The 13,108-nt window shown below is 41.5% G+C and overlaps 1 protein-coding gene across 2 annotated transcripts in view; it reads left to right on the top strand.

Moving 5' to 3' along the window:
* Positions 1–11,547, top strand: part of LOC133383891 (cullin-9-like) — a 77,995-nt gene extending 66,448 nt beyond the window's left edge. Inside the window, exons 37-41 of one of the 2 annotated variants that reach the window (XM_061625459.1) lie at positions 6,639–6,749; positions 8,398–8,515; positions 8,878–9,011; positions 9,177–9,268; positions 10,095–11,547. In XM_061625459.1, coding sequence (XP_061481443.1) covers positions 6,639–6,749; positions 8,398–8,515; positions 8,878–9,011; positions 9,177–9,268; positions 10,095–10,302 — 663 coding nt within the window. In that variant the 3' untranslated portion in view covers positions 10,303–11,547. The remainder of the gene's footprint in view (positions 1–6,638; positions 6,750–8,397; positions 8,516–8,877; positions 9,012–9,176; positions 9,269–10,094) is intronic. The other variant, XM_061625460.1, reaches the window with a different exon arrangement.
* Positions 11,548–13,108: the final 1,561 nt, after the last annotated feature.

Here is a 13,108-nt window from a genome sequence, read left to right as displayed (position 1 = left end):
GCCTTGTAATATGTCTTCACCTCATTCAGTGAGGAAAGACAGTCAGGAAAGTTTTATTGCTTTGCTTCAAAGTCAGAAGGCTGAGATTAAATAATCTGATACCATGAGACAAGAAATGTCCCTGCCCTCCAGATAGGTTTTTTGTCTTCTAGCAGAGATTCTTTTGCAACTTTTCCTTTTGTGGAAAGGTTTGTCCGCTTCCCTCTTATTTAAACTCTCCAGAGGTCATCAGCTCTCAAAATTTAGATGGGTGAAAAGGGTTTAGGTTGCTCATGTGACTATCCCACCAGCTGGCTCTACCTGTGATACTCCCACCAGGGCCTCCACCTGTCAGGATCTCGGTTTTTATTTGTTCTCTCACACGCTCTAGCACAGATCTCACAAGATCCCACTGCTAGGGAGCACCACCAGTCACTCCCTGTAAACAATACTGCTAGAGACTTCGCCTTAGTCTCCCTATGGCTTGTTACTTTGTGTCTGGGTGTCCTTGCTGTCCACAACCCCCCTGTATCTTTGTCTATAAAGCATACAATCCTGGGTTGCTCTGGATACTTGACGATGTTACAATATCTCTCTTCACCGCTGCCACCATTTATTCGATACTGTTTCCCTCCAGCCTTGGTAATCACCCTGCCTTCCCTTCTGGTCTGTGTATCCCCAGCCAAGGATCAGGCTTTTGGTAAACCAATAAAAGTATTTATTTGGTAACACCAGGTAATAACAAGATTACTTCAGGAATGTTCAACAAGCGTATGGTTTCATATGGTGTCACTCTTTATGTTTCCAGTCTTAAATATTCTGCCTAAATACCAGCCAAATATAATCCAACCCTCCCTCAGAACTCTGCCAACCAACTCATCCAAGTAACTCCACTCACGACTCTTACAACTCCCCCACAACTCCTCCCGACTCAACTGTCATCCTCTCATTTATACCTTCAGCCATTCAAACACTCAGCCAATCATCATCCAACATTCTCCAGCATTCTAGCCCATGTACTCCCCCCTCTCACTCAGTCACTTACCATATATCGCTTAATAAACCTGCACTTACCATATTTACAGATTTTAAAATACAGGGACATCACAGCTCACTCCTCCCTTGTTGTTGGAAAGAACCTGACCAGTTTTTCCCTCACATAATGTGTTCCTCAGAACAATCACTTTAGACATAGGAACTTTGAATGAGAGCTATGGAAAATGAAGTGCATTAAATTTCTTTCTTTCTTTTAGTATAACCTTTATCAAGAGAAGGACGGGGGAGCCTTCTGTTCTTACTTGAGCTCTCAGCGGCTTTTGATATAATTGACCATGGTATCCTTCTGAGCCGACTTGGTAAGATGGGTTTTGGAAGCACTATTTTACAGTGGTTCCAATCCTATCTCTGGGGTCAGTTTCAGAGAATTGCTTTAGGTGATTGTCGTTCAGCCCCCTGGCTGTGGGGTGCCGAAAGACCATCTTGTCCTCAATGTTGTTTAATATCTATATGAAGCCATTGGGAGCAGTCATCAGGAGATTTGAGGCGAGGTGTCAGCAGTATGCTGATGATATCTAATTGTATTTCTCTGTAACATTTGAATTGGAAGAGGCCATACAAGCCCTGGACCAGTGCCTAGACTCAGTTGTGGACTGAATCTGACTGAATCCTAGCAAGTCAGAGGCGCTATACGTTCCTGAATCTGGATAATTGGTCTATTGGCTGCTTTGGATGGAATCATACTGAAAGAGCAGATTCATAGTCCAGGGGTGCTCCTGGATCCATCTTTCTTGCTAGAGACTTAGGTGATCTCAGTGGCTTGGAGTATCTTTTACCAGCTTCGGTTAGTAAGATAGCTGTTGCTGTTTCTGGACCGGGATAGCCTGACCACTGTTGTCCATGCACTGGTAACTTCCACGCTGGATTACTGTAATATGCTGTATGTGGAGCTGCCCTTGAGGTTGGTCAGCTGGTGCAAAATGCTGTGGTGCAACTGCTCACAGCATATTGCCAATATGTTACCCCGTTGCTGAAAGAAATGCATTGGCTGCCCGTGACCTACCAGGCCAAGTTCAAGATGCTGGTTTTGGTGTACAAAGCCCTGTACAGCTTGGGACCAGGATACCTGAAAAACCGTCTTATCACTTATATACCCAGTCGATCACTGCACTCTGCAGGGGAGGGCCTCCTGCAGATACCATCTTATCAGGAGGCCCATTTTGCACAACACAGGAAGCAGACTTCTAGTGTGGCTGCACATACCCTTTGAAATTCCCTCCCTTAATTATTAGACAGGCACCATCTCTGTTACCTTTTTGGTACCTACTGAAGACCTTCCTCTCTCAACAAGCCTTTTAAGTAGAGACCTTATCCCATTCTGCATCTGTATTGGAATTGCTTATTAAGATGGTTTTAAACATTTTTTTTTTAAAAAAATAGCTTTTAAGATGTTTTAAAGATGTTTTGGCTTTGAGATGTTTTTAGAGTTTTGTCCCTTGTTTGCTACCCTGGGCTCCTTCTGGGAGGAAGGGTGGGCTAGAAATTTCATTGTTGTTGTTATATGCCTTGAAGTTGATTACAACTTATGGCTACCCTATGAATTAGTGGCCTCCAACAGCATCTGTTATAAACCACCCTGTTCAGATCTTGTTAGATCAGGTCTGTGGCTTCCTTTATGGAATCAATCCATCTCTTGTTTAGCCTTCCTCTTTTTCTACTCCCTTCTGTTTTTCCCAGCATTATTGTCTTTTCTAGTGAATCATGTCTTCTCATTATGGGTCCAAAGTATGATAACCTCTGTTTCATCATTTTAGCTTCTAGTGATAGTTCTGGTTTTGTTGTTATGTGCCTCCAAGTCGACTATGACTTATGGCGACCCTATGAATCAGTGATGACCTCCAAGAGCATCTGTTGTGAACCACCCTGTTCAGATCTTGTATGTTCAGGTCTGTGGCTTCCTTTATGGGATCAATCCATCTCTTGTTTGGCCTTCCTCTTTTTCTACTTCCTTCTGTTTTTCCAAGCGTTATTATATTTTCTAATGAATCATGTCTTCTCATTATGTGTGCAAAGTATGATAACCTCAGTTTCATCATTTTAGCTTCTAGTGATAGTTCTGGTTTAATTTGTTCTAACACCCAATTATTTGTCTTTTTCGCAGTCCATGGTATCCGCAAAGCTCTCCTCCAACACCACATTTCAAATGAGTTGATCTTTCTCTTACCCGCTTTTTTCACTGTCCAACTTTCACATCCATACATAGAGATTGGGAATACCATGGCGTGAATGAGCCTGACTTTAGCATTCAATGATACATCTTTGCATTTGAGGAACTTTTCTAGTTCTCTCACAGCTGCCCTCCCCAGTCCTAGCCTTCTTCTGATTTCTTGACTATTGTCTCCATTTTGGTTAATGACGGTGGTGAGGTATTGATAATCCTTGACAAGTTCAATGTCCTTGTCAACATTAAAGTTACATAAATCTTCTGTTGTCATTACGGTAGTCTTCTTGACGTTGAGCTGTAGCCCTGCTTTTCTGCTTTCCTCTTTAACTTTCATCAGCATTCGTTTCAGATCATTACTGGTTTCTGCTAGTAGTATGGTATCTTCTGCATATCTTAAATTATTGATATTTCTCCCTCAAATTTTCACACTTCCTTCATCTTGGTCCAATCCCGCTTTCTGTATGATATGTTCTGCGTATAGATTAAACAAATAGGGTGATAAAATACACCCCTGTCTCACACCCTTTCCGATGGGGAACCAATTGGTTTCTCCATGTTCTGTCCTTACAGTAGCCTCTCGTCCAGAATATAGGTTGCGCATCAGGACAATCAGATGCTGTGGCACCCCCATTTCTTTTAAAGCATTCCATAGTTTTTCATCATCTACACAATTAAAGGCTTTGCTGTGATCTGTAAAGCACAGGGTGATTTTCTTCTGAAATTCCTTGGTCCATTCCATAATCCAACGTATGTTTGTGATATGATCTCTGGTGCCTCTTCCCTTTCTAAAACCAGCTTGGACGTCTGGCGTTTCTCGCTCCATATATGGTAAGAGCCTTTGTTGTAGAATCTTGAACATTACTTTACTTGCATGGGATATTAAGGCAATAGTTCGATAATTACTGCATTCCATGGGATCCCCTTTCTTTGGAATTGGGATGTATATTGAACCAGTCTGTGGGCCATTGTTCTCTTTTCCATATTGACAAATTTATCTTGTAGCAACTCTATTGGTATGCCATCTGTTCCTGGTGATTTGTTTCTTCCAAGTATTTTAAGAGCAGCTTTCACCTCACATTCTAAAATTTCTGGTTCTACATCATACAGTTCCTCCGTGAATGAATCTGTCATCCTGGCATCTCTTTTATAGAGTTCTTCAGTGTATTGCTTCTATCTTCCTTTTATTTCATCTCGGTCAGTCAGTGTGTTCCCCTGTTGATTATTCAACATCCCTACTCTTGGTTTAAATTTCCCTTTCATTTCTCTAATCTTTTGGAATAGGGCTCTTATTCTGTCCTTTTTGTTGTCCTCTTCTATTTCTATACAGTAACTATTGCAATTCTATTTCTATACAGTAACTATTGCAATAGGTCTTTTTCCCTACATACTAGTAGCATTTAGGGTTCTAACCATGTTTCTATCTCCTTTTGCTTTTGCTTTCCTTCTTTCTTTAACCATTTTAAGAGTTTCTTCAGTCATCCATTGAGGTCTTTCTCGCTTTTTAACTAGAGGTATTGTCTTTTTGCATTCTTCCCTGATAATGTCTCTGACTTCAATCCATAGTTCTTCTTGTTCCCTGTCAACTTTAAAGCCTCAAATCTGTTCCTTATTTGAACTTTATATTCTTCTGGGATGTTATTTAAAATGTATTTTGGCATTATGATTGCTTTGTTGTTCTTCTTTAGCTTTACTCTGATTTTCGATATGACCGGTTCATGGTCTGTACCGCAGTCTGCTCCTGGTCTTGTTTTCGCAGAAAGTATGTAACTTCTCCATCTTTTGCTACCAATTATGTAATCAATTTGATTCCTATATTAACCATTTGGTGATGTCCATATGTACAGCCATCTTTTTGGTTGCTCAAAAAAAGTGTACACAAGAAACAAATTATATTGGCATCACAGAATTCAGTAAGTCTTTTCTTAAGCCCCATTTCCCCACAATTTCTAGTTCTTCTCTGTTTCCTACTTTTGCATTCCAGTCCCACATGATTATCAGCACATCTTGTTTTGGTGTGTGATCAATTTTTTCCTGTACTTCTGCATAAAATCTTTCCAGTTCCTCTTCTTCTGCATTTGCCATTGGGCATAGACTTGGATGATGGTTATGTTAATAGGTTTCCCGTTAAATCTCACATTCCATGTTCCTATTGTGTGTGTCGTACAACTCCAGATTCTCCTTTTGCATCAGCGTGCATCAACCTCTGGGCTTGCTTTTGGCTTTGACCCAGCTGCGTCATTAGTCACAGCACTACTCGTGCTTGTCCTTTGTTCTTCCCCAGTAGCTCGTTGAATGCCTTCTGACCTGGAGGTCTCATCTTCCAGCACATTCTCATGTTGCATTTTAGATACTCTGTTCATAGGGTTTTCTTGGCAAGAGGTATTCAGAGGTGGTTTACCATTGCCTTGCTCTGAGTTTGGATGTATCTTAGTCTGGTGTCTCAGCTTTGAAATTTCTGCCTTGGGTGCCCTTGCTTAGGAGTCTAGCCTCTTGGTCTAGACTCCTGACAACATTGTTCTCAGCTTCTTCAACACTCTCAGACCCCCTCACCACGTTAAGATGTGCATCCTGGAGGGGGAGAAATTTCATAAATAAATAAATAAAAATAATAACCCATTTCAGTTTGGAGGGAGCATGTATTTGATAGGAAGTACACTCAGAGAGCTTTCAGAAATCCCAGAATGGCACCAAGCCTCAGAAGCTTACCACTCTTGCTGCTGTTGGAGGCCTATGCAGAGCAGGTATATTTGAGCTTTCAAGTCAGAAAAACAACTGAATTCTGTTGAATTATGGTCTACAACATCATGCAATGGGTTTGGTGTCAAGATCCGGTATTAGTCGCAGAGAGCAGATGTTGGCTGACCTTTGGCTACAGTTAGAAAGGAGATAGTTGGTCATGGTACCAAAAATAAGTACCTTTCTGATAGCTTTACATGGTGGCTATGTTCCTTATCTTAGGTTACTTTCCTCCAAACCACAATTTATAAATATGCAAATAGCACAGGTGCCTGCTGTTTAACATGTTTTACCAATTATGATGGGCAAGAATAATTCATAGGTAGCTGGTCCCAGTATCAGTGGTAGAAACCGGTAGAATTTCAATTGCATGTCAATTTCACTTGCACCTCAGTTCATCTTTGACTTACTGGTAGTAGCAGTGGTAGAAATTGGCCATGAAAACCACTTTGGCTTCTGTCATGTAGAATTTGTGTCTGCCTGTCTGGAACAGTCTGTCAGTTTGCCAGATGTGTCATCTTTACTCTGAAAGATTGCTTCCTGTGAAGGAATAGGACAAACTCCTGACCTGAAGGGACAGTGAATAGGTGGCTATAGTAAATGGGTGTTAAGTGAGTGCCTTGGGAGGAAGAGTGTGTGCATGTGTGCAGGGGGGTCTTCCTAGGTAGACAGCAGGAGAACTGAGACTGTTCTTTCATTGCAGGAATTTGCCATGAACTTGCGAAATAGGGTTTCCACTGTCAGTGACGTGCCCCAGATTCGAACCTTGACGTTTGTTGTTGATGCCTGTAAAATGCTGGAACAGGCACGAAAAGTAAGTGCATTATTCTGAAAAAGGGGAGGGTGGAGGCAGTGATGCTGTGGGATGCAAGTTTGCTGCTCTCCTCTCCAGCTTCCTCCTCTTCTGCTGAAGTTCCTTCATTCTCCTTTGGGTGCTGGGCAATACAGGTTTGTTTAAAAAGCCTGAAGAATATCTATAGCATTCAGATAGATGGAAGAACTGGATTTTGGAGGTGGGGAGGGGAGGATGAGTGCAAAAATCTCTGAGAAAATTTGTAATTCTGGATTGATGGTTGGAAACAAAAGAGCGATTGCACCTTAGAGACAGAATTACTGCAACATGTTTTGTATGCAACAGCCTAATTTAGCAGCTGTGCAGAGATTTGGGTAATAGGGGTAATTTACTGTTCATAGACCCATTCTATCTACCCATGTTTTGAGAAGCATTTTGTCAGGTTTGTTTCTTTTTATCCTCAATTCTGTGTGAACTGTGTCTTGCGATTGGGGCATGATTTGGTTTCCAGTATCTTCCAGCATTCTTTCCTCTGTGTTTATGAACCCCTGAATCCTTTTCTTCTCCATGTAGACCTTTATGGGGGACTGTGGCAGTTCACCAGAGTGAAGTGTCAGAAACACATGCAGTGCCTTCACTTTTCAGGTATATGGACTAGACAGAGAGTGGTAACAAGATATAAATAAATATAATAAATAAATAAGAACACAACAAGCTCAGTCTACTGGCAGCAATTATGACCTCCAGTTTTTTTCAGTCAGTGCCAGGCTTCAGTAAAGATACATGCCCCAGCAAGTGTGATGCAACTTTCTGATGAGAATGATGAACATCCCTCCTTCCAACTCTGAAGCTTCAGAGCTGGGTGGGACTGTCCAAGCAGTTGCATGTCAATCTCTGCCACCTCCCCAGTTCCAGAATTGGGAGGAAGGCTGGGGGCACCGCTGCCTGCTGGTGCCCTGTGTAGCTTGAGGAAGCAGCAGCCAAAAGTACACACACTCCTAACCCCTCCCTCAGCCTTACCTGAGAGAGAGGCTGAGATGGAAGTGTTTGGCACAGATCACCTTTGGAAAATGGTGCCCAGCAACACTCACTTCCCAGAGATGCATGGGAAAGACTGGAAGGCAAGAGCATTGGCCTCTGCTGCTGAAAGATGCTGGCATCTCAATATTGCCCAGTCCGTCCATCCCCCCCCTTGGGAAATGATGGGAGCATCTGGTAACTATAGTGTTTGGCTTGGCCAGCAAGACCAGCCAAAAAGTGTTAACTCCACTGGCCAAGGCATTCATTTGAAACAGACATGCAGTGTTTAATATAGCAACCCCATGCCTACTACAGTGCAGAAGATATGTTTCAGATGTCCCTCAGAGGTTGCTGGAATCTCTATTGGCTTTCATCAAAGTCCCTTGTGCAGATAGGGGTTTAGTTCTTGTTTTGATTTACAGTCTTGCCACCCCCAGATTATTTTCTCTTCTGAGTTATTGCTGAGTTTATGCCCTTCTGGTCATGCGCCCATAAATGGATGTTCCATTCTAGTCATAATTATTTCAGAAAGAACACAGAGCAGGATAGTTTCCTTTGCATTATGAAGCTCTGTGGAAAGTGGGGGAAAAAACCAACTCCCCATTATATGTAGGTAAAATGAGGTGTGGTATTTTGTACTCTGTTTCAGGTGCTGGCGTACTCCTGTGTGTACAGCTACTATAACCAGGACACTGAAAAGATGGACATTATGGAGCAACAATCGGAGAATCTGGAGCTGCACACCAATGCTCTGCAAATCCTTTTAGGTGAGTAAAAATGAATGAGTCAGTGTTACCAAGTTGATGAAGAATGCTTGCAATATGGAGGATAGAGAACACTGATGATTAAGAAAAGCAAGAGCGTATTTCTTCATTGCAACCCCCTGGATTGCTCTCATCCAGATGCCTGCTTTGCCTTTCACTCCATGATTTTTCTAAATGTGACTAAAAGCTTATGAGTACATTAAAAAAATGTGTACAATTGTCTTGCCGTTAACACACAGTCCAAATGGTTCTGTCATGGCACTTTGGAATGCACAACTTTGTAGGTTGGCTGGAACAGCTTACCCTTTCAATTGCTACTACTTAGCCTACAGCCTAGATGATGTTATTTTGGCCTTTTATTTCAGAAGAGACATTGCTGCAGTGCCAAGATCTTGCCTCTTCCATTCGGCTGGTCAAAGCAGAGCATTTCAATACGGGTCTAGAGCTGGTGCGCAGGATCCAAGAACGACTCCTAGCAATTCTGCAGCATGCCACTCAGGTAACAGCTGTATTTTTACCAGTGATCTGCTCTGTTCATTGTTGTAGCAAAAGGAAAAATGCTTATATGATAGCAGATCTAGATTCTTAATGATGCCGTTTGTTTAGGAAGGAGTTTCAGTGTCTGAGCTGTATCCTTTCCTGACTTTTCTTTATATCATGGCAGGACTTCCGTGTGGGGTTCCAAACCCGACACAGCTCTGAACAGAGGGAGATGAAGTTATCCAATGTGCCTAATGCTACTCCTGCTTATAAAGAGTGAGTTTTCTTCCAGGGATGACATGAGCAGTAGGACTAGGTGGTGGGCTTTGTATTCTTAGTGAGATACAATATGACTATGGTTATAGTCTACGCTGAGCATATAGCAGACCAAACTATTTAACATCCATTGGCCCAGACACTGGGGTGTTCTCCCTTTCTGTCCACTTGGAAGTGCCCTCTTACTTCTTTATACTTCAATTTTCTTTTTGCACAATGAGCTAGGCAGGTTGGAACTTGGGGTACTCTGAATCCGTGGCCTCAAGAGTGCCTTTGGACCAGACAAAGAGGTCTTGTGAACAAGAGAAGATTCTGTGTGTGCTGTCCCTTGAGGCACTACTCACTGTAATACATATTTTATTTAAAGTACTTTTCACCCACCCTTCATCAAATTAATATAAATTAAAACTTGGAAATAAAATCATAAAACAGAGGAATACAAGGTGTAGATAAATAAACAAACAAAAGCAGTAATTAAAATAATACGTAATTTGTCCAATTTTGGCTGGAATCACAATAGCAGTGAAAACCCAAGAACGTTCAAAGGTTGTATCTGATGTTAGTTCTACTGTCAGTGAACATGTCTAACTTATATCCATTAATTTCAATGTTTCTACTCTGAGTAGGACTTGGTTAAGATGCAACCCCTAGTTACATTTTCCCAAACTCATAAAACTTCCAACAGTACTTTTTTAAAAAAATCAAAAATTTGGTAGTTGTGTTCTGTTAGGTCTTAGCCGATTTTTACTGTATTTATAGCATTTATTGTGGTTGTTGGCTAAAAATGTGCAAAGAGCACTGACTACTAGGGTTTGTTTCTGCATAGGCTGGTTTTTGACGAGGCATCTGATTCACCTGACACAGATGATGGTGGCAAAGAGGAAGATGATGAAGATGAAGAGTATGTCCCTGAGTGGCAGGAGGAGTACGACGATGAAGAACTTGATGATGACAATATTTCTTACGATGATGAATCAGATAATCTGGAGAGGGATTCTTTCTTTTTTGAAGATGAAGATGAAGCTTATGAATAGAGTTTACCTTTTGGCACTCCAGATTCACCACAGAGAATCCTGGAGTAAAACGTTGCCTGCCACTTAGCCAGCTTTATCCCTGCTGCGCTCTGTGCTCTGCCATGGTCAAAACAGCAGGAAGAACTAGATTTCAGTCAGGTGGGAGTTGTATGGTAGTTTACAACAAAGGGTGCTTTCTTCTTTGAGATGGCTGCCTTGTGATTCTTGGTAAAATTTACAGGGCTGCTATGTCCAGTTACATATGAACTTCATCTTGGCACAAGGGGGTGGTGGCCTCTGTTACCTATGAGCTTTCTTCATATACTTCCTTGGGGAATAAAACCAAGTACCAATCTAGAAACAGGTCCAACCATTGTCCTGCCCCACTACAGCCTTCAGCCTTGAGAGCGTAAGGGAACGCCACATGTCATCAGTGTGTGTGAAAGGTTGCACACCACTCTTGTCTGTATTTCCTGTACCTTATTTCTACATGTGCTACTATTATGCAGGAATCCAGTCTTGGCAAATCTTACTTGATTTCATATTCTGGCCTGACAGTAACTAAAGTCCGAGGAATAGCAGTGGCAGCCCCTTGAGTGGCAGCTTTACCCCAAATGACTCTTGGTTCTCAGTAGTGATGCTCCATGTTGTAAATACATGGAAGTACTAATGCATGTGTGTGTGCGCACACACTTACACACGCACACTATTTCTTTGATCCTGTGTCTGTCAGGGCAATTTTCATTTCTGATCTAGCACAAGTCTAGAAACTAGGGGTGGCGCTTTTCACTCCTTTGCAGCATAAAGCTGTCTACTGGATTGAGCGCGCAGGGAGGAATGTTCTGTCTAACTAGAGAGAATGCAGTTTAGGTAATGTAGGTCACTATGTGTGTTTGGAGATGAGAGCTAGTGAAATTGTTAATCAGAATGTCCCCAATAGAGCAGAAGTGCCCTGCTCTGAGTCTGACAGGCACTCTGAATGGACATGGGTTTCTGTGCACCTCTTTTGTTGAGAGGTGAGTTTTCTTTTTTTCTTTTGTTTTGTTCCTTTGCCATTGGAATCGTTGTCTTCTCTTCCTGCAGATGGGAATTCTGCAAGATGTAGAGGTTCAGAGGGTTCGTATATATAATATAAATATATATATATGTGAAGAAGCTGAAATTGTTCAGATTATTATGCTTTATCTTTTCTGGAAAATGAAAAAGAATCCTGAAGGAACAAGATGATACAACTTCTGTTTATGAAATAAACAGTTTTTTCTTCTATTGCTGTTTTTAGTGTGGTTCTCTTCTGTTTCCACATTTCCCCAACTCTTGTTGCTTAGGGCTAAAATGGGTGTTAAGAGAAATGCAGTGTTGCTGTAGGAGAAGCCACACATTTCACTGGTAACATCGAGTAAGTTTTAAACAATCCAAACAATTGTGCAGCAGTCTCTGTTATGTAAGCTACAAAAGCTGATAAATAAATTCAATTTTTCGTTTATTCCAATCGTAGATTTTGAAGTTTATAAAGGAAGTTTGGGCTTTTACTTAAGGATTTTAAAATGCAGTATTCACCCTGCCACCAGCCTGCCCTGTGGCCTTATCCATTTCCCTACCTCTATGACTAATGTTCAGTTCTTAAGGGCATGTCCAGAGGGCAGTTCTATACTTGTACAGAAATCTACTTCATTATATATCCGAACCCAACAGCCTACATGTTTACATTTACACTATGCGAAGTTTAGCTCTACATGAATGTAAAGTATGAAGAATGATAGAAAAAAGCTTTCAAAATAAATAGAAGAATATGTAGTGTGCTGGAGGGAATACTAATAAATACTGGGCTGGAGAGGGATGAGTGTGTCAGTCTTACAGATCCCATCCTAAGAGACGGTGGCTTCATTTAAAATACAATTCAAAGAGATAATTAGTTAAAATGGGCTAATCTGAAAAGGATTGTACAAGATAAAAAAACACTGGAGAGTTGCTGGAGAGCACTATACAGAATGGAACAAAAAAGCAGAGCTTGGAAATGTTACTTATTTGAACAGTGGCCATGCTGGCTGGGGCTGATGGGAGTTGTAGTTTAAAAAAGTAATTTTTCCAAGCTCTGCTCCTACTCTTGTTAGTCCTAATGGCAGTTTTTGGAAAGTACCTGCTTTGGTTGCTTCCCACGCTTAAGCTCTTGGTTTAGGATACATGAACTGGATAACAAATTCAAAATTGTGGTTATTTATTTATTTATTTTATTTTATTTATAGACCGCCCATAGCGAATAGCTCTCTGGGCGGTGAACAGCAGAGTTAAAATACAAAGTTACAATAAAACATACAAAATCACAACAAAGTAGAATAAAAACATTAAATATAAAACATGAACGTTAAAATGCCTGGGAGTATAACCAGGTCTTAACCTGGCGCCTAAAAGAAAGTACCGTAGGCGCCAGGCGTATCTCCTCAGGTAAGCTGTTCCATAGTTCGGGGGCCACCACAGAAAAGGCCCTGGATGTAATAACAATCCTCCGGGCATCCTGATGGGTTGGTACCCGGAGGAGGGCCTTAGATACTGAACGAAGTGAACGGGTAGGTTCATAGCGGGAGAGGCGTTCCATCAGATATTGCGGTCCCACACCGTGTAAGAACTGCTGTTGTCTTCAACCATCCTGTAAAAATGAAAGTTGAAAGATCTAAAGAGAGTCAGCTTGGGCACTTTTCTGACGGTTTCATTCTTGATTTTTTTATTCATTTCTTAGTGATTTTAAAATGTATATCCTGCTCTTCAGTAGCCAACTGACATTCCAAGGATGGCTGCGGAAGTGGTCTGTGCAGTCACTAGACTTCCTTTT

This window comes from Rhineura floridana, chromosome 4 (genome assembly GCF_030035675.1).
Source record: "Rhineura floridana isolate rRhiFlo1 chromosome 4, rRhiFlo1.hap2, whole genome shotgun sequence".
NCBI lineage: Eukaryota > Metazoa > Chordata > Lepidosauria > Squamata > Rhineuridae > Rhineura > Rhineura floridana.
This window is presented reverse-complemented; position numbering and strand designations above follow the sequence as displayed.